This window comes from Perissodus microlepis, chromosome 9 (genome assembly GCF_051167445.1).
Source record: "Perissodus microlepis isolate ML-2025 ecotype Zambia chromosome 9, ASM5116744v1, whole genome shotgun sequence".
Taxonomy (NCBI): Eukaryota; Metazoa; Chordata; class Actinopteri; order Cichliformes; family Cichlidae; genus Perissodus; species Perissodus microlepis.
The window spans coordinates 9,426,074-9,447,397 of record NC_140469.1 but is presented as its reverse complement, the minus strand read 5'-3'; the positions used below and the strand labels follow the sequence as shown (position 1 = coordinate 9,447,397).

General features: G+C 40.9%; 2 protein-coding genes across 3 annotated transcripts; both read left to right on the top strand.

Annotated features, from left to right (window-relative positions):
* Window positions 1–703: 703 nt before the first annotated feature.
* Window positions 704–7,927, top strand: LOC146379998 (crystallin J1C-like). 2 transcript variants are annotated; one of them, XM_084938929.1, is made up of 10 exons: window positions 704–761; window positions 1,279–1,345; window positions 1,795–1,974; window positions 2,658–2,756; window positions 3,295–3,387; window positions 3,467–3,623; window positions 3,701–3,816; window positions 5,855–5,932; window positions 6,845–6,984; window positions 7,576–7,927. In XM_084938929.1, the coding sequence occupies exons 2-10, from the start codon at window positions 1,279–1,281 to the stop codon at window positions 7,672–7,674; spliced, it is 1,029 nt and encodes a 342-aa protein (XP_084795055.1). In that variant the 5' UTR covers window positions 704–761; the 3' UTR covers window positions 7,675–7,927. The 2 variants fall into 2 exon arrangements, with proteins under 2 accessions (XP_084795055.1, XP_084795056.1); XM_084938930.1 differs by having other exon boundaries at window positions 729–761; window positions 1,276–1,345.
* Window positions 7,928–10,105: 2,178 nt separating this feature from the next.
* Window positions 10,106–19,733, top strand: sh3glb1a (SH3-domain GRB2-like endophilin B1a). Its single transcript, XM_084938928.1, has 9 exons — window positions 10,106–10,304; window positions 10,726–10,867; window positions 11,493–11,621; window positions 13,002–13,135; window positions 13,515–13,607; window positions 16,270–16,359; window positions 17,347–17,447; window positions 17,965–18,199; window positions 18,568–19,733. Exons 1-9 carry the CDS (start codon window positions 10,242–10,244, stop codon window positions 18,673–18,675), a joined length of 1,095 nt encoding a protein of 364 aa, XP_084795054.1. The 5' UTR covers window positions 10,106–10,241; the 3' UTR covers window positions 18,676–19,733.
* The last annotated feature ends 1,591 nt before the right edge of the window (window positions 19,734–21,324 follow it).

The following is a 21,324-nucleotide window of genomic DNA, read 5'->3' as shown; positions in this document are numbered from 1 at the left end:
CATAGAAAAAGAGCATACCAAATCAAAGTGACAAAGAGAGTCTATGAGGGCTATTTTCTGCAGGGAGTAATTTGCCAGGCGGTATTGGAGTAGAGTTTATTAAGTGCAAGTTAACCAAAAAGAAAAAAAAAGAGGTTATTCAAACAGTTTTGAGTTTAAACACATGCGGTCAAATGAGGAAACTCTATGCGTGATAAAAGAGCCAGACTGAGACGATGAAGGGTGTGACCCCCAGTGTTAGGTCTGCAGAATGGCACAATGTGAAATGTGTGTTTCCTTCCTCTGAAAGTGTACTCTCACTTCTCCTTAAATACAAAATGACCATGGACTCATGAGATGAACCCAAATTATTCAAGGTTGTCTAGTTTTTAATTGTGTGAAGTAACTGGATGGCTTGCTGGAGATGTTTGTAGTTTAGTGATTCTCACTATATGTACCATGAGGTCTACCATAAACCCGACATTCGTGTGGTTCTGTGAGAAATCAGTCTGTCTATCTATAATAGCTGGATGTTTTACAGCAATCTTATTAAATGGCTATCTTAGACTCTCATCTCATTTGATAATGTCATTAGAACTGATGACATTATCATCAGCCTCCCCGTGTATTCCGTTTATACTTTTCTTTGCATTTCAACTTCCAGTTGGCCTCCATTTTTCTTGAGTTGCCATGTGCTTATCATTGCCCTCCCCTTATCCTAAACTGTCAGTGACACAAGAGCACTTAAAGCGGTATGGCAAAGGGAGAAGACTGGATGTAAGGTAAGAACCAATAAAACATTTTCTTGTTATTAACAGAAGTTATACTTTATGATGCACCATATACAGTAAATGCATGCTCTCCCTATAGATATAAAGTCTGGAATAGACATGAATACCTCTAATCTTTTCACCAGATGTTACATAATCACATATAGTCAATGCTGTGTTGTGTAAGTTTACATGGTAACGTCTTTTTCTTGTCTTGGTATTTAAGTCCATGAAGGCAAGTTTGATCCCATTATAAAAGATCTATTTGTGCATCTGGATTTTCAATAGCAGCATTAACCACCGAAAGCAGGGAATTAAAATTAAACATGTCAAAGCATTTTAGTTGCTGGCAACATAAAAGCATTTTCAACGTCACGGAGAAACATTCCTGTTTCTTTAATGAAAATTACAGACATTTCAGACAAGAGTCGCTTTTTATGGCTTATGCTTTATTATCATAAGAATACCCATTTTATATAAGAATGCAGCATTTCCTGTTTATACTGCTGTTTGTCTGTAATGAAAGCAGATGTCCTCGAGTGTTGCAGACAGAGCCATCGGGGCCATTATCGGGGCAGCAGTGGCAGATGCAGCAGGTAAGATAAACCGAGTGCAGATACCGGGAGTGAGTTAATTAGCAACAGAGTTTTACATATTGCAGATCTTTCTCTTTTAGTCCCCGTATCCTAATAATTCATAGGCCTGATGCTTTCACAGGGTTCATGTTGAATTCATGTTTATTTCTTAGAGTAAAACTGAGAAGCCTTTATACGTCACATTTTCTCCCTTGTTTGGTGTTATGACATTTCATATCAGTACAATTAAGCAACATCTGTATTGACTGATAAAGCACAGGGGTGGTGCCTGGATGTCATCTTCACCCATGATGTTATGGAACCAGAATTTCTGCATAGCAACCAAACACCACATACTGCCGTTTGCCATTGTTAAAACATGCTTGTTATTGTAATGCATTAGGATGTCTGTATTTTCAATAACTGTGGGAAATAATATATCCATTATTGAATGTTCCACACACATACAGCCCAGCCCATGCACTGGATCTACGACCTGGACAAACTGAAAGAAGTGCTTCGTGATCTGGAGCCCTGTCCAGAGTTTCGGCCTCAGTCAGCGAATCCGTTCTACCGCAGGACGACGGGCGAGCAGACCTGCTATGGGGACCAGGCATACGTCCTGCTGGAGTCGCTGAGTCGGTGTGGAGGTAGTGAAAGTCGCTCAGACAGGCGGCAACTGTGTGTCATACACCTGCCAGCGTGTTTAATTTAGAATTTAGAATAAGATGGTAACAAATCATGTTTTTACTGTAAGCAAATTTAGGTAGTGTGCAAATACTTTTAAGTGATCATAAATAATTTTATATAGTGTATGGGTAATTTTAAGTTCTGCATAACTTGAAAGTCTCCTTTCCTGTAAAACACCTGCAATTTAGACGAGGTAAACCATAATACGAAAATTTAGCACACTTATGATGTCATATGGGGAAATATTGTTTTTCTGCAAAATTACGAGGAAATTATGCAGCATTTAAGATTACTTAAATAATATATTTCTGCCCCCTTTCTTGTAAAAACCCAAAAGTCATGTACTACTACTTAAACAAAAATGATTTACATACTACTTAGATTTTTCTCACAGTGTAATTATGTCTTTGTTACCCTCTTTGTCTAGGGCGCCTACCTTTAAGTATTTATAGGTAACATAATTGCAAATACATTTAAATTCCATTTAATTATTGGGGAATTGTGCCCTGAGTCGTCAGCTGTGTTATAAAGTGTTACCCAACATTTATATTATTAGATTATAACATTGTTAAACCATGACCTTTTAGCGTGAAGCCTGTGAGAACTACTTACACTGACGCAGAGTGTTGCCCCGTTTCGACAGGCGTTAATGTGGAAGACTTGACCAAGTGCTTTCATGAGTTCTTTGGACCAGGAACGGTCTACGATCTGCCCCTGAATGATCCATACAGAAAGAAAGGAGGTACTGTGCTTGTGTGGCTGCCATCTATCAATTTTGCAATTTCCATGAGTTAATCACCAGCTTAACAGGTGGTGATTAACTTTGTGGGAGCCTGTGTTTCTGCATGATAACTCTGTGCGTGCTGTTTTTCATCCTGCTGATGGGGGCATTCCCTTTCCATGAAAATGTTCCACAGTCAGACTTCCTTTTTTTTTTTCTTTAGTTGCTTTTTGTCCAGCACTTTGAATATTGGCTGTTTTTTCTGCTGCCAGGGTGTCGTATAAATATTGTTGTGCAGTAAATTGCCATAGCACCACAGGGCACTTTGGGTACAATGAACTGCAGATGGTTTTATGTCTTCTTGGAATAGTATAAGAGGAGCTGTGTCATCATGGCCAGCGATAGCCATCATGACTGAACAGAGAACAGAGCTCCACCTGCAGAAGCTTAAACAGCTCCATCAGGACATTCAAGGGAATGTTTCTTTTCCTCGTCTTCCTGCTGTATATCTACCAATTCTTCCCTCCCACATAAAGCAGCTGTTTGTTGCATTTGATAGGCCCTAAGGCAATTCTCCCCATCGATGGCCCATGGAGGAATGCGAGCCTGAAGGCTTTCATCAGAAATGTCGATGCTGGCAAAGAAGAAACTGGTAAATATCACAACTGCGCAAAGACTTTTCCATGCACTGATTTGCCAAGGTTGTAATCTTCATGTGTGTCGTCTTTGAGGCTGTGACGTGGACTGTCAGATAGACGGTGTCACTAAAATCGCTCCTGTGGTGGCTATGTACGCCGGGCGACCTGAGATGCTGGAGAAAGTGGAAAAAGCCATTCGTGTGACCCAGAATAATGACATGTGTGTGGCTGTCACACTTGCTGCAGCGAGGTAAGTGGACACGTCATGGCAGGCTAGGGAATTGCAAGCCTCTATCCATCTGTCTGACTTTGTTTGTGCAACATTAGGTTTTTGGAGCATTTCATTGTAAATGGTCCAGATCCCAACGCTCTGGATGCAGTTCTGGCTCAGCTGAATGACCCCGATAGACAGAATCCTCAAGAGCTGGACAAGGCTGTCATTGGTAAGGGTTTGAAGACTCATTCAATATGGAATTTAAAGGAATAATGCAAGAAGAATACAGGAGAAGATTGATGCTACTCTTAAATAGAAGGATCACTATAAAAAACAAGAATGTTCTGGGTGAACCTTTCTGGGTGGATTTTAGCATGTTCTCCCAGTACCTGTATGAGTGTTTCTGGTTGACTCGTGAGTCTAAATGGCCTTAGCTCCGAATGACTGTCCTTGTTAACCATGTGATAGGCTCTTGTCCAGTGACAGCTGTGATAGGCTGCAGGTTACTCTTGAACAGGAGAAGCAGCCGTGAAAACAGACGGATATAAATATAAAGCTAGAACCAAAGTTTGATTAGCCTGCTTTGGTTTGGCATATGAGGGAAATGGCTAGCTCAACTCTCACCAAATCTTATAAATAGCCCAAGAGTGAGCAGTTTAAACAAACAACTAATGAGCTATGGAGCTGCTGATTAGCCGATGTTTTTAACCCTTGGACAGAGACAGTATAAAAGAGCTACAGCAAAATCAGCCATTAGTTTCCAAGTCCTGCTTTGAAGCCTCGAGATAAGTGTTTCATCTTTGTTGCACAAAAGGGAAAAAGATGAATGTAACAGCGAGAGGAGGATCTGACTATAAATTTTGACTGTAAACATTGGCTAATGGCTAAATTCTTAGCCAACTACTGTGTAGTTTCATACCATATTTCAAAACAAAGTATAACTTAGATTTGTTCAATTTTTACTCAGCATGGCTTAAACTGAGTGACTGAGCCAGGGAAATCATCCAAAAAGTGTTCACAGAGAGCGAGACACAAATCAATTTTCCCATAGATTTCTATAGGACTTTTTTTGCCACCAAAGCATATCGCCATCTGGTGGCCTTTACATAGAATGCATTGGCTTCATTTTTCTGACTAGAAAGCTAAGTCCATCTTTGATACTGTCTAAAGTTTCCCTTTAAGCCTTTATGTTAAACCAAGGTTAGCAGTTTCTAGCTTCATAGCTTTAGATTCAATCAACAAATGTTTGAGTGGCATCACTTTTCTATTTGACAGTTTGCATCTGTTAGTTTATGCTAACTGGTGCATCTGTCTTAACTACTAATATTAACACACAGGATGGACTGTCTTTAAATCCTTTACTATATAGCAAAAGTGCTTATGCCTCACTTTAATCATACTTTACAATAATTGCATTCACAAACTTAACAGCAAAAAGTAGAAAACATTATTAGCACGTGAATTTAAAGTATGCTGCATTCATGGTTTTGTTGTATTTGACTGCTTTTTTTTATGTTTACAGATGTTTTAACTGCTTTAACTGTGAGAACCACATTCCTATAAAGTCAGCTTCCATGAGCTCAAAAAATAAAAAGTCTTGCTTCAGCTTTATAGCATTTTGCAGCTAATCCAAGAGGGTTATGAAATGTTTTGTTTAACTTAAGTTTCCAAACCCATGAAAAGGCACCAAATGATTCAGTTTATCACAAACATTCATAATCACCGCATTTGGAGACATCCAGCTTGCACTGGGCAGGAATGGCATGAAAACAGTGATAAAGCTGCAGTAAATCTAACCTTGAGTTTGCACTGAAGTGCAGTGATTAATTGTAGCATTAGTCACAATCCACCATTATCTTGACATAAGCTGCATTTATCTTTTATAGATATGATTTGGTAGGACAGTATAGACATGGTCAGGAAGGAGGCAGCACGCTGTTATGTGGTGTGATCTGTAGCCATGAACAAATCCAAGGTCACAGCTGACTGTAGCCTGTACATTGCATACCTGTACATACAGTCCATGTAAGGCACTATCGTAGGTTTTGTTACAAAAAAGCTGCATATTACCTCTCCATTATGTCCTTTAAATAAGCCTGAAGACAGAAAGCAACTTTTCCTTTAAGACTTGAAGATATTGCATACCAGGACACGGTTACATTTAAAATTGTCAGTTTGTATTTCAGAATCAAAAGTAATTTGTTACAAGAAAAACAACAACAAACAAAACAATAAATCTCATCTCTGTTCCCATGTCTCCACTCAAGCTCATATCAGCCAGGTGAAGGACAACCTCACCAAGACATCCCAACAGCTCATACCTGCCGTGTTCACAAACACATGAGGTAAGCTAGCAGGCAGCAGCAGGACCCTTCCTGTCAGTGTAGCGTTCCAGTCTTTGATCTCCTGACTAATGGTCTCCCTCCTCCTGGCTTTTCATTCTCCCGTTCCCGCTGAGTTGAGTGTCTCAGGTTTTACAGGGCTAAAAGGGTTCAGATACTTAATGTACACGTGGAAAGTTCTGCTTGCCAGTTCACACCATTAATATAATGTACATTTTAAGTATACTGTAAAGCCGCTAAAGACCTCATAGTATCTTAATATGCTAACAGGGCACTTCACTCTCAGACTGCAGGCTAACTTGTGGTTCCTAGGGTATTTAAAAGTAGACTGGGAGGGAGAACCTTCAGCTTTCAGAGCCTTTCTCTTTGGAACCAGCTCCCAGTTTAGAGTCAGGAAACAAACTCTGTCTCTACTTTTGTGATAGAGCTTTTACAGTTAAACCCTCCCTTAGTTACGCTGCTGGAGGCTTCCCACGATGCACCGAGCTTTTCTTTTTCACTTCCTGTGTGCGTTTATACCACTGCTGTACTTAACTATTATCAAACTCTGTCTCTTTCTTCCATAGTGTGCCTTTTGTCCTGTCTCTCTCTCTGCTCTCTTTTCCCTCCCTTCTGGTTCTACCCGAGGTTTCATCCTGTTAAAACATAGTTTTTCCTTCCCACTGTTGCCAAGTGCTTGCGCACAGGGGGTCGTCCAATGGGGTTCTATCTAATATTGCATTGTTATATTGTCTTTACTTTACAATATAAAGCATCTTGTGTTGACTGGCTGATGGGAATTGGCACTATATAAATGAAACTAATTTGAACTGAATTACAGCATAGTGTAGCGTCATAAGGAAGAGTAAAAACATTAAAGAGCCCAGTAACGTGGATATTACAACCATGTGCCATTCATACTGGATCTGTTTCCAGCTTTGCCCAGTGCGTTCCAGGGAGCGCTTCATGGAGTCCTGACACTCAACCAGCTGGACGAAGCAGTCAGAGACACCATGCGCTGCGGGGGATGCACCGCCAGTCGAGCCTCCTTCATTGGAGCCTGTTTTGGGGCACAGGTACTGTAGGAATATGGTTGTTGGACACGTAAAAAGAGCCATGGGTCACTTATCCAAATTAGTGTATGACTAGAAAAAAAGTGTTTACATTCAACACTGACACTTTTTACATATTGCTCATTGAAAAGATAAGGCAACATGGAGTAAGTGGATACTGTTGCTACTTTTGTACAAACAAAATCAGCAAAGTCAGAATCGGGAAAAGACATTAACGGCACCTCATACAGCTGTGACAGCACCAGAATGTGAAGACATTCAACTGCGAGCTCGTCAGCCAGACGACATTGCACCAATACCAATATTTGCACAGCTGTAGGTGGGATATCACCAGCGTCAGAATAGCCACAAGCTTCCAGCACAGATGTGAGGTATACAGCACTAATGGGAGAAAATATTCTACTTGTTTATTGCCATCAAGCACGAACCAGTCCAAATGTATCTACTCCGCAAGAGACGTGAAAATCCATCCTTTTTTGCATGTTGTTCTGTGCACCCCTGGAGCTCCTTTGATGAGTTTCACAGTGAGCTCAGATATTCAGAGAGCTTTGTGCTTGCTTGATACTTTCAGCTGTCATCTCGATGTGCTTTCAGACCGGCCTCCGGGGAATCCCAGAGTCTTGGAGGAAGAGGACGCTCAGATACCCTCTGCTGTTGGAGCTAGCTGAAAAAGTGGTCAAAAAGATTCAGTAATCATAGTTCAGTTTTAATTTTTTTGCTCCCATAAATTCATCATCTATGTAGAATTTGTGGATAATTGCATTTTAAGAGACTTTCTCAAGTTGCAGATGTACTTTGGCACAGCTATCCATGACAGTTGCATTCTAAAGTCTTGTGCTGAATGAAACTCGAATCTATTTGCTCGGTCGAAGCTGCATCATGCAAAAAAATAAAATAAAATAAAAGCTTGTGTAACCTATTCTCAAATAAAAACTTGTGTTACTGAGACGTTTGTATTTGTCTGCTGTTTGCTTTCCTGCGGAGTGGAAAGTAGGGATTTCCTAATCTCAGGAAGCATGTCTGATGAGAGAGAGTAGTTTTGCTGAACCATCAGAGTTAAGTGGGTTTCTGTCTTCTTACTCCTTTGAGAACTTTCTGTTATTGTGAAGTGAAAGAGCAGATACACTTTACTTACTACTGGAACACGCAGAGACTGCCACTTATTTCTCTCTCACAGGAGGTGTTCTGCCTTCCTGAAAGTGCTGACATTAATATTCACATGTTTAATGCACCCGCCCCAACACTTCTGAAAGTTAGCCAAACATAAGCCAGTGCCAAATCCTTGATATCTTTGACATGGGGTGGGTTTAGTTAAGAAAAAAATCTGAGTGTAGGCTGCCGTTGGAGACTCTGGGTTGCTTTTCCAGTCAAAGTTTTACATTCAGAGATTGACTGGTTAACGCAGTCAGTCAGTGTATTTAAACTGGTACTGTTTGTTATCTTAGCAAAGAAATAAAGGGAGCTATGTGTGAATTTAAGCTATGTTTCCTAAACACAGACTGCACTAATGTTTGGATGAAGAAATCTCAGAGCCAAGGCTTTGGTGAGTGGAAAGGTTGAGGCTGACTGTGCGTTGGTAGCCTGCAAGGGGAAGTCATTTGATGTCTCCCTCTGCCTGACTTCCTCCCACACAGCAGGTAACAGGCTCACTTTGGCATAATCACATCCAGACCTGAAGAGTGTTTTTGTTATTCCAAATTCTGCTTTTGTTAAGATGTTTTTGGAGAAAGGGCTGATGTTTGCAAAAGATATTGTGTTACTGATGGGGTACAGCACACGTGTCAGCAGATTTTATGGAAAAAGTGTACTTAACAGTTCTGTGTGTGCACTAATGTGCACTTTACTTTCAGTGGAATTGCAAATTAATTTATAGGAGGCAAATGAGCCTCCACAAACCCAACCAACACCACCTCCTCCTGTTGATGTCAAACATAGAAATAATGTATCCTTAAATAATAATAATAATAATAATAATAATAATAATAATTATTATTATTATTATTATTAACAGCAATCTTTTTTATTTGTATTTATGGTATAATAACGAAAGATTCACAGAATAGTTTCACACAGTTACCAAAGGCACATGAGAAAGTAAATGGCAAAGGCCTTAAAAAAGAAACTTAACGTGACTTAAAAAAGAAATAAGGTTTTTTTTTTTTTTTTACTGTTAGCACCCTGATAAAAACTTGCCCTCGTTAAAACTGGATTTTCCCCACATGTCTAGCTTATATTGAAATGTTTACAGAATGAGTGAGAAGTATAAAATGAAAAAGTTGTTATAGTTTAGAACAGCGGTCCCCAACCTTTTTTGCGCCACGGACCGGTTTATGCCCGACATTATTTTCACGGACCGGCCTTTAAGGTGTCGCGGATAAATACAACAAAATAAAACTAGTACCGGTACCGAAAAAAAGAAGATTTATTCATAACACACGTGAAAAGACCCAGGAAAACCGAGTTAACGATAAAAACGATAACAAAATAACGCTGAAAACCGATAAAAACCCTGAAAACCATACATTTCACACCTGAGCCCGGTACCAAACGACTCACGGACCGGTACCGGTCCGAGGCCCGGGGGTTGGGGACCGCTGATTTAGAAGATAAAAATAGTTTATTTTTCCCAAAGGCTGGGACATTCCTGTGTTGCAGGAGAAAATTAGAATAAGTAAATAAAGGAAATCGGTCTCAGTTAAATTAAAAAGCAGAATTTAAAAAAAAAAAAGACAAAAAATTAAAAATTCGCTTTTTTTACGAAGTACAAAATCAAAATAAATACAATGGCGGCTAATGTTTCCGTGTGACGTGAATGCATCCAAAGATTACTTGTAAAGCAAGAGAGGAATCTCCTACTCGCTACTGTGTTCCTTTGGTCAAACGGCGACACCTTTGAATATTCAGGGTACTGTTTGGCTGTTAGAACAAAATTCAGTTGCTTCAACAGTTGCATATAATTTCAGGCAAGTACTGTCCCTCGCATCGTATCACGATAACACTTTCGTTTCTTTTCATAACATCTAAACTGCATTTTCAACGTCCCCACCCATCGTCGTATATTATTATGCGCATTCGCAATATCCACTGACAAGTTAGAGAAGGGAACAATCTTGTCACTATACTATCTTTGCCTGGCTCAACAGCTGGGTGGAACTTGGACAAAAAAAAAGTTGCTTCAATGACATTTTGTATAGTGATGGCTCTTTGAGGGCGAGACAAGCCAGTTGTTAACATTAAGTGTTTATTTTCGCTGCTGTGCCATGGATTTTAATGTAAAACGGCTAGCCGCAGACGCCGGTACTTTTCTGAGCCGAGCGGTACAAGTAAGTCTACTCATTTAGTTCATAGGAATTGTTGCTAGCCAACGTTAGCCACTGTGAGGTAGCCTTAGCTTCCTTGCTAAAGAGCTAACGTTACCGTGATTGTTACTTTGTAGCTTAGCAGTTACACCTAATTGTAACTTAATTTCTATAATTTGCATTGTAGGATGTATTTAAAAAGCACGTGCGTCACCCAGGTCGTGTTAACACTAAGCTATTTGTTCAACTTAACTGTCATTGAAGGCCTCAACACCGTCACATGAAGCTATCAACAGCAGCTGGCAGATAGCGCTAACCTTTATTTTCTGAGCTTAATAACGTTGCTTAGCTCTTTACTCTCAGTCATCTTGTGTGTATCTGTGAATACTTCTGCGAAAGCTACAACTCGCATGCGCAATGTAAACGCATATTTTTAATTTTTCAGTTTACAGAAGAGAAGCTTGGTCAGGCTGAAAAGACAGAATTGGATGCCCATTTGGAGAACCTTTTGATCAGAGCTGAGAGCACCAAGCAATGGACAGAAAAGATTATGAAGCAGACAGAAGTCTTACTACAGCCCAACCCCAGTAAGATCACTCTTTTTGACTTTCGAAGGACTGACACTGACATCTCTAAGCAGCACAGGGCACCCACCCACACAATGTTCTTATAGACCTGCAACCTGATATTCAGGAATCAGGAATTCCCTGAAGAGCAGCTCAATAAAGATGAAAGATTTGTTGCTGCCACTAAGGCTCACATTAAAAGCTTTACTTCTCAGAGAGGGTGTTTGACTTCCACGGGTATGTAGGGTGCCTGTGAAGTCTGTAAACTCAGCTGTGCATCCTCCTCACTTCACACCATGATGTCGCATCTCTGCAGCCGAACACCAGCATAGGCACAACAAACACAGACCGACCATCTGGCGGTTGCAGTCTTGTGCAACAGTCATAGACACGGTAAACGGGATTTTACTGTGTTCACGTTAAACACAGCACAGATAATCTTTCACTTGATGTAGTAACATGAAACAAATTACAGCGGTTTCCGAGAGACGCTGGCTTGTAGTTTGTCATAGCTGTCACAATGAAAGCTTTCAGTGTGGGTCTTTAAGTCGGGCTGTCTGAAGCATACTAAAGTCACTCCCTGCATTTGGCTCGCTCACTGTAGTCCTGTGACTTTGTAATTGAGTTTTCTTCTTGCGCTCTGCAGATGTCCGGCTAGAAGAATTTGTTTATGAGAAACTGGAGAAGAAGGTCCCCACACGTATGAACAATCATGAGCTGCTGGGACAGTCAATGATTGAATCAGGGAATGAATTTGGTCCTGGAACTGCCTATGGTGAGTGCCACAGTGAAACACTGACAAGTACTGGGGCTGTAGTCGATCAAAGACTGTCTTTGCTCAGGGAAAGAAAGTCTGCACATTACCTCCAGATTAAATAAATCAGCTACAGAGCGGCTAGCCCAGTTAGACTGCATGAATTATAAATACGCATAAAAACCTAATATTTGCACCATATTTAATGATTTTCACTTTGTTTTTTGTATTAAAATGGGAAAAGACTTTGAGCCAGGTACTCTGCACTTGCACATAGTCTCATGATATCTGAATAATGCTAATAATAATGCTAATAGGCCTGTCTCAGCTGTGGCTGGATGCATCTGCCGTTAGAAAGCCGATAGACCAAAGCTACTCTGGCTTTGATTTGTTCACTCACAAAGCCTCATACATTAAACAGCAAATCTGGCAGAAAAACCTAAATCATGCCCCAGTTTTCCCAGGTAGTCTGTTCCTTTTCCAGAAATAATTAGCTACTATTGATGGAGATTTTTTTTTTGTCCTTCTTAAAGTAATGTTGTTGTGAGTTTAATGAGAATTTGCACAGTCGGAGCAATCAACCTGAGATAACCCCAGTCCTACTGGGAACACCAGCTGAGCTGAAACTTTGTGGTCTTTATTTTGCTGATTTGAATCTTTAACAAAAAATTTGTTTAAACCCTACAAAGGCAACTAAAAGAGGCCTTATAGCAACTCAGGTCAGAGTAGCTGTTTGATCATTAGCAAGCCTCCTGACATTACACAATGGACAAAAGGCTAAAAGAAATTACGGTCGCTCTAGATGTTCAGTTGTTAATAGAATATAAATGCACGATTGACAGTGGGAAGGAAAAACGCCCTTTTAACAGGAAGAAACATCCCACAGAACCAGGCTCAGGGGGAGGCAGTTACTTGGTTAGCAGGGAGGGGAGGGAGACGGGACAAAAGACACACTGTGGAAGAGAGCCAGAGATTAATAATAACTACTGGTTACATGCAGGGTTGTGTGAACAAAGAGGAAATGCAGTGCATCATGGGTCGCTCCCAGTAGCCTAGGTCTGTTGCAGCATCACTAAGGATCCAGTCACCTGGTCCAGCCCTAACTATAAGCTTTATCAGAAGGAAAGATTTTTAAGCCTAATCTTAAAAATCTCTAAATATTTCTCAAAGCTTCATCAGCTTGTTTGGTATTCCAGTATTCTGTCTCATGAAGACTTGTAAAACAGAGTTAAACTCTGGTTTGTTTGCTTTAAAGAACATTTTGATGATTTGAGAACCATCTTCTGCTATTTTCAGTCCCAGCCAGGCCCTTTATCAGTGTCAAGCTGAAACAATATCACCATTCTCCCTCCCAAGTTTTCTGCTGGCACTAAACTTTCCTTTTGCTGCTGACCATTGTAGGAAACGCTCTGATAAAATGTGGAGAGACGGAGAAGCAGATTGGTGGGGCAGAACGGGAGTTCATCCAGAGTGCCGCCATCAACTTCCTGACACCGTTCAGAAACTTTTTAGAGGGCGACTTCAAAACTATTCTGGTGAGTTGGAACCGCAGGCTACCTGTCCTGAATCACTTTCGCTTTTTCCCAGACTTTGACCTTTAAATCTGGATCTCATTCACAACAGTGACGGCTGCAGAGGGTCGACGAGTATAGCTTTAATGAGTATAGCCATTATTTTACATAGTAGTGAAAGATCCTGTTGAAGTCTGTACTTTATGCTCACTTCAGTTTAGAGTCTAGTGTTCAGACTGTCAGGTGTGTGCAAACTCACACTGTGATTATAGAAAACAAGCCCTTTTAATCGTGTTATAATCTAAAGTAAACACCTGATGAATGAAGTAGAAGCCTTGTTTACACTGTGCTGTGTCCATGTGTCGTTTATCTGTGAGACTTTTGTGTTGTGATTTGTGTCCAGAAAGAGAGGAAGCTGCTGCAGGTTAAACGCCTGGATCTGGATGCAGCCAAAACCAGACTAAAGAAAGCCAGGATGGCTGATGCAAGAGCTGCGGTAAGGACACACACACACACACACGCACACGCTGATAGAACAGCTTAAGTGAATTCTGCTTTTAGTACATTCACTGGCTAACTTCTTCGCTGGGGAAGAAAATCTATCCGGCGTGTCCCACTGTCACTCTGTCTGAAGTCACACAAGTACTGCCTGACACACTATGTTACACAACACAAGGCTGACCATTTCATTTCTTGTGACATGCAAAGAGTCACATGAGCCACCATGGGAAGTTTTAGAGTTCCCTTTTCTTAATTTAATCTCATGCTTTGTGTTCATGTTCTTCAGACAGACTGTTGTAACTCTTGATTAAACCAAGTGTGGCAACAAAGCATGTCCTTATTCTGGTTGTGAGGTGGCCAGGTGTGTGGGTGTAGATGAGTGTGGGTGTAGATGTGTGTGGGTGTGAGGAGCATGTATTTGTCCTTGTACCACATGGTGTGCCACAGTTTGCACGTAAAAGCCTTGTTTAATATGTAAGCTCACTGGCCAATTGATTAGGTGCACGTTGTTACTATTAGGTTGGACCTTCTTCTGCCATCATAACCTCCTTAATTCTTCCTGGCAAGCATAAAACAAGGAGCTGGAAACAATCTTCAGAGATTTTGGTCTATAATGCAAATCCACAACGTCCCAAGGATGCTAGTTTGGATTGACATCTGATAACTCTGTGTGCGATATGGTACATTATCCTGAGCCATGTTAAAAAAGGTCACTGAATAGTTTTAATGCTCATTTTAATGCTCTGTTTGAACTTCAGCAAGGCTATAAGCCATCAGCTATGTGATTGGCTGATTTAGGTTTGTGTTAATGAGTGGTTGAACCTAATAAACTGTCCAATGAATGATATATGAGTGGTGACGTGTTTAAAAATATTTTATTACATATTCGCTCTTAGTAGAAACTCTTGTGTTCTTCTCCACTGTTGTCACATAATTGCCAATTAACAATATAGCATTAAACCGTATATGAGGAGTGCATATTTGGCTGTAATGTCTTGTAATGTGTATATTACTACAAATTCAAAGCTGCCCCTATTTTTCTCTGCTGTCCCACTCAAACTGAGCTCAGAAAGTTGTTTAAACATTTAGGTTATTAAGTGCTAAATATAATGGTATGTATTCATTTTTAATCTACGTGCATAATGTGTAGTGCTCAATTGTTTTTGTCTACAAGCAAAAAGAGTTTTCTGTAATGTTAATGGGTATTTATGTGCTTTGATTTTGTTTAAGGGGATATGACTCTCACAGCTAAGACTGTCTAAAGATGGTCTCACTAATGACCTCAGTTTTTTTTATCATCTAAGGCTTGACTTATAAATCATTTTCAGAAAATGCCCGCTTACATCTAAAGCATTCAGGTTGTCAGTAAGGAAATAGGTTAGATGTGTCTGAGCCGGTGTTGCTGTACAAATACTGAACAGAAGCAGTACAGTATCATGTAAGAGCCGTAGATGTCAGTATCCCAGCAGTCCCAGTTTTCAGTGTTTCCAGAAAACATTCGTATCTTTTGCTCACAGTTTCCCTTGGGAAGAAACAATCTCACTGAAACAGAGTGAGCATAACTTCCTCCTCCTTATGATCGTCTGTTCTATTATCTCTTGTAGGATATTTAAAGTGTTTTAATTTAGCATTTTCAAACAGCACAGTCTAGTGAGTACTGTTGCTTTAATTGTGTGTTAAATCTCTAAAAACAGCTTTTTGTATCCACATCATCTGAGTAAACATGTTCACTCATGAGTGAGAACACTGTAAACTAAACATGTGAGACGTAAATAGTCGTTTCTCTAATCTTCAGCTGAATCATGGTGTGACATAAGGAGGGTAGCACACAGATCAGCGGGCGTCTGAGGAGAAACAGTTGATGTGCTACATTATCACGGTGCGGTTTTGTCAGAGCATGCCACTGTTGCACTTTCGCACAAACGCAGTGTGTACGCTTGTTTTGTGTTGGCTGTGGCTGTGCAGCAGCTGGAGCTCTAACTACTGTGTCACTGTTTTTAAAACGCAAAGCAGCAGATGTGAGCAGAGGAAGTGACAGAGGTGAGTGGAATGTTGGAGCCATCTTTGAACTGAACACACACGCACAGACCAAGCCTCCTGGTAGTAGTGTCAACAGCTGCTGTCGATTTCTCCATCTCCTCCATCACACATGCTGTGATAGCTCATGGAAATGAAATCCTTGCAGACAAACCTGACAGGGACCAAACACTGCAGAAGCTTCCATCCTCCGCAGCTCTCCCTCAGCCTGTGAAGTAGGCTGTGGCGCGCGCAGGACAGCGAGGCCATTGTCCACATGTTTATCGGACCTCTTAGCCATCCCAGCAGACCTCATATTGAATTGGCTTGCTCAGTATACGGAAAAGGAAACGTCATGTTCAGCTGTGTCTTTGTCCCTGTTTATCCATACTGCAAATCGTGTTATTTTTCCTTTTTTTAAAGACATCTGACTCATTCCATTAAAGTCGTATATTGTGAAAAGCACAGGTCCACACTCTGCCAACTAAACCCATCTTCTTTTTTTTTTTTCATCTTTAAATCATATTTCTTTTAGCCTCGCCTACGCTTTTCCTTATCTGTGTCATCTTTGTCATCCACAGCCTTGAAAGTTTTGAAATGAGGTTTTTCTGTAAATTATAGTTTCCTTTCTTCATTCACAGGCAGAGCAGGAACTCAAGATGACCCAGAGCGAGTTCGACCGGCAGGCAGAAATCACCAGACTGCTGTTAGAAGGCGTCAGCAGCACCCATGTATGTAGTAAGGATGTTCCTGGTGACTGATTTCTTAGTTCTTAATTAAACTGACTGACTAGTTAGTCTACAAACACTCAGATATCAAGTTAGGTTTGAGGATCCTTTCATGCACAATGTCTGTCTAAACAAATCCATTTGAAACCATTAACCACATTCTTCAGTAATGAATCATAGTTTCAGTGCTGGTACACTGTGTGGCACCTCACACTGTGCATAAGGAACGTTGCACATTATGAACATTTCACACAGACGACGAAGAAGAAGAAAAACCCTTGAAAAAAACTGATGTTAAACATGATATGAAGCCCAGACCTCGCTCTCTACAGCCATCTCCTCCAGCTTATCTGGGGGGAACACAGAGGCGTTCCCAGGCCAGCTGAGAGATGTTTTCTGCAGCGTGTCCTGGTTCTACCCCAGGAGGAAACCACCTCAACTGGCTCCTTTCAATGTAGAGGAGCAGCAACTCTACTCTGAGCCCCTCCCGAATGACTGAGCTCCTCAGCTTATCTCTAAGGCAGAGGCCAGCCACCTTTCGGAGGAAGCTCGTTTCCACCGCTTGTATCATGATCTCATTTATTTGCGTTCAAAATAACTAACAATAATAGGCTTAACAAATATTTATGGTGTTTTTTTCCTACAACATGTGGAGGCTGCAGCTCCATCTTGTGGAAGATGGAGCCATAACTTTTAGGACACAATTTACCAGCATTGGGCTTCAGTTAAAATGTTAACAATTAGATTACACGACTAGTACATGTGGTACCTACTAGTAAGAATGGCAACGATTAGTCGACGTGTGGCGTACGGCCCTAATATGTAGCCCAGCTAACACTGTTACTGTGTTATAGTGCTGCTTTCTGTGCTGCTGCCTGTCTGAAAAATGAAACCAAGTAAATAAAACATTGTTTAACACTGGGAGGACTGCACTCTTGTTTTCCTCTTATTGATGTTTCACTAATGCCGTCTCACCTCATGCGTTTCTAGGCACACCACCTACGCTGCTTGAATGACTTTGTGGAGGCTGAGACTACTTACTACGCACAGTGTTACCATTACATGGTGGATCTCCAAAAGCAGCTTGGCAGGTGAAATACTGCTGCTACGTTTCATTCCTTATGTCAAGAATATATCTTACTCTGCTGTTAGAAAACATGAGGTTTTTGATATCAGCGATGATACGTAGCTGTTCTGAACCACACGACTGGAGCATCTGTGAAAAGTGCACAAGCAATCCTCATCAGTATTTTTCAAACAAACCTGTGTTTTGTTATTACTCATAATAGTTTTAATGCACTCTGACTGTAAAGAAGATGAGTCATTCTACTCCTTATCATTTTGATGTTATTCACTTTTAGAGCCTGACTCATCAAACAAAAGTGTTTTAACGATGTTCTTGTCATTTGTGTTTGTTAATATCTAAGTTAGCTGTCTGAGGATGGTTGCAAAAAATTTCCTCCCTTTGAACTGTAAAAAAATGAAAAAGAGTAATGCTGACAAATTTAATTGAGAGAGAGATAACACTGAACTTGAACTCAAGCACTCATTGTGGTTCTGGGGTTCCCCAGCAGTCCACAGTTGCTTATCGTCTCCTCCTCCCTCCAGTTTCCCCACATCATTCTCTAACAACAACCAATCGTCAGTGTCGGGCGGGGCCAGCATCTCGGTGCCCACCATACCAATGTCCGCCTCCCTGCCCAGTGTGTCTGCAGGCCGCAGCAGCTCCTCGGCTTCAGGTGGATTCAGTGAATTGCGCAGCTCCAACGGCAGCCGGAAAGCCCGGGTCCTTTATGACTACGATGCTGGCAACAGCAGTGAGCTTTCCCTGCTGGCTGATGAGGTGAGGATGAAATATTCACTGTTCCTTCTCAGTTTAACTTCATGCAAGAATCCAGAAGATTGAGAAGCCTATTTTATAGTCATTTTCTTCACGTGTCTTTAACCGCATGGTCCTGTAGCAGTTCCTCTATCATAACCTCTATTCAGCAGAACATAGGCCACTCCTCTTCCTTGCGGTTGAGTAACCATGAAGCAAGATTACCTTATTTTACATTCAGAAAAAACCCGTCTGACGCTGCGATTGTGAGCTAACGTTGCAGCCTGAGCCGCCTGAAAATAACACGATCTATAACAAATGTGCATCTCAGAGAGTGCCTGTAATGGAAAGAGATGTGATCATTTAATGCAGTTTTGCATTTGTGCTTCCAGGTGATTGTAGTCAGCAGCGTCCCAGGCATGGATTCAGACTGGCTCATGGGCGAGCGAGGCAGCCAGAAAGGCAAAGTGCCAATCACCTACCTGGAGCTGCTTAACTGAGACCCACAGTCCCTTCTCTCTCTCTCTGCCCCTCTATCTGTCCAGCCCTCAGTAACCAGCTGTGATCTCATATTTATATGCAGGGGCAGGCGTCACTTTCTCCTCCATTCAGCCGTTTAGAATGAGTTTTATTTGCAGGAAGGAGGCGTGCCACTTGTTGCAGACATGAATTGAGATGAATAAAATGGAGAGAAGGGAAAGCAAACCATACATTTGTAAAACCTGCTTCCATGCCTTTTTTTCTCTTTGATGCCATACGACCTGAAACATGTGCCAGAACATCTCCCAAACTGTAACTTTGGAAAAACAAACTTTGTTTACAGCATATATATATCTCAGATGGTGACCGTCATGTTTTTCCCTTGCATTTTTTTTTCTTGTGTGTAAGTAGTGATACAGAGAAGACTTTTAATTTGGTAAAAAAAAAAAAAAGCACTTCAGTTTGAAGTGATGCTGATCTTCTTAAAGTCTTATTTTATAAATGATCTTGTGATGCAGTAGCAGCTGTTGTGGTTTAGCCTGAATATGAATTGTTTTTAACAGTGTTGTCAGTCAGCTTTATTCACACAGAGCCTCGAGACAACATGTGCCCTCTCACAGTCAGTGCCTTTTTGCAGCTAAACCAGCAGTATTGAGGCTGTCAGATAAGCCTCCTCTACAAGTGTTCAATCCTGATATTTGTACTCGGCTCATGCACAATTTAGGTCGAATATTTATCATCCACAAACAGCGACTGCGTTTGACACATTGGTGATTTTGGTCAGCTTGGTGTTTGATTTTTTTTTTTTTTTTTTTTTAAAGGCCTGAAAGAAAACATTTAATTTAACATTTAATCTACCTTTTTTTCATTACTAACATCCCTCATCAGTTTCCCATAAACATGCATTTCAAACTATTATGTAGACAATTTCTCCAAAATATTTTGTTACATTCTGGGAGATTTCAGTATGCTATCCCTCGGCTGCTTTTTTGTTTTGTGCGTGTAACTGATAAGATGACACAGTTGTAAAAAGAAAAAAACCCCAATAAGATGCATAAAATAAAGTGTTTAGAGACTGGATGCGTGTAAATTTGCTCCCCTCACTCTCGAGTGTTCATGTTCACTGATGGAACCACCAGAGGGCAGGCCAGGCAGGGAACACACACAGTCTCGAATCAGCTGGATGATACATTTGTAGCAACTGCTTCCTTCTTTTATGTGCAGATAAACATACTAAACAGATTTTTGTTGAAGTAAAAATTCAGACATCAGAAGACTTATTTCAAAAGCGTTCTTTGGTTTGAACACGTGCTACTGCAACAGTATTTACAAGGCAGTTACTGGGCCACAACTGGGAGGAGAGGTCGAACCCGAGGACTAAAATAAATTCATAATGTCCACTATACTTTAGAGCCAGCTGCTTCGATCACTGCAGAGATTTTGTTAATGCAAAACTGACCCCACTGATTCTCAGTATGCTATATTTTCAAATTAAAGTAGCCTATCTTTACCCCGGTGTTTGGGCTGTCTCCTGACCTATTCTCCGGTGACTTCCACATCTCCCAGAAGAGCCTCATGCTGCAGCGCTAGCAGCTGTGGACCACAAACCTACCTACAAATCCCCAGATAATAACTGACCCAGCTGGACATAATATCTTTATCTGAAGATGATTTAAAGGGTTAGCTAAATCCTCTTGGTCTGTGTACATTAATCTGTGTTGTAGTTTTTGCCTTTTTTGACCTTAACATGTCACAGTAATTTCATTAAATGAGCCTGTAAAGTTGTCTCTAGCTTCTGTTAGCCAGATAATCAAGAAAGCTCTTTTCTGGCTCAACAGTAAGTCCAGAGCAAAGGGGCCTCATCCTGGCCTTTCAGAGGAGCAGGAAGGGTTAAGAGGAAGTGGAATTTTGCAAACTGCCTGTTGACTAAGAAGTTGCCTCAACATTAATATACACAGGACAATATTTTCATTTTCCAGCATGCACTCATCAGCGAAACTTCAGACGTTAACTGCTTCCCTTTGGCCTCAGCAGCCTTCAGTAGCACTTACTGAAAGGGTTTTTTGAGTGTATTGTTAACACGAATTACTTAAACGGTGAAAGAAAATCTGACAGTAAGAATAAGATCCGTTGAATCATGTGAACTCTGAACTGAAGCAGCAGCCTGACAGTGACTCACTGGCCCCAGTAAAACCACAGCAGTTACATTAACTCGTCGGTTGCGCAGCGCTCAGTGCTCCCTAACTCTGCATTTATGTTTTTCCAGATCTTTCACAATTCATATTGTTGCCTTTCTAAAAAATAACCCACACACTTCATGCAGATGATCAGATGAGTGATAGCCTGCCAGAGAAGAGGCATTTCCTCTTTCATCCGTCCTTATTGACTTTCAGATGCTGCACTAAAAGCACTTGTTAACATCTGCCATTTCAGCAGTGGATCTCAGCTTGACATCAGACTGTTTCATCTTTTTGACAGATGCCTCGACAATATCCTGTATAGGGGCAACAATGTTTTTCGAAGTGCAAAAAGTCACGTATTTGTCCGTTTTTATCGGCAAAGGTTGGCGCAGGAAAAATCAGGGTGAAAATGTGAAGTGTGATAACCTGAAATGTACCGATGCTCATCTGGTACATCTGCTGAATAAGCCAGTTCAGATATGGCAACAT

What these genes read in the sequence shown, in the direction of transcription:
- sh3glb1a (XM_084938928.1), top strand. Translation starts at nt 10,242, where the DNA reads ATGGATTTTAATGTAAAACGGCTAGCCGCAGACGCCGGTACTTTTCTG. An exon ending in TGGTCCTGGAACTGCCTATG is followed by an intron (nt 11,622 to 13,001) that starts GTGAGTGCCACA and finishes TGACCATTGTAG; the next exon opens with GAAACGCTCTGATAAAATGT. An exon ending in TTTCCCTGCTGGCTGATGAG is followed by an intron (nt 18,200 to 18,567) that starts GTGAGGATGAAA and finishes TTGTGCTTCCAG; the next exon opens with GTGATTGTAGTCAGCAGCGT.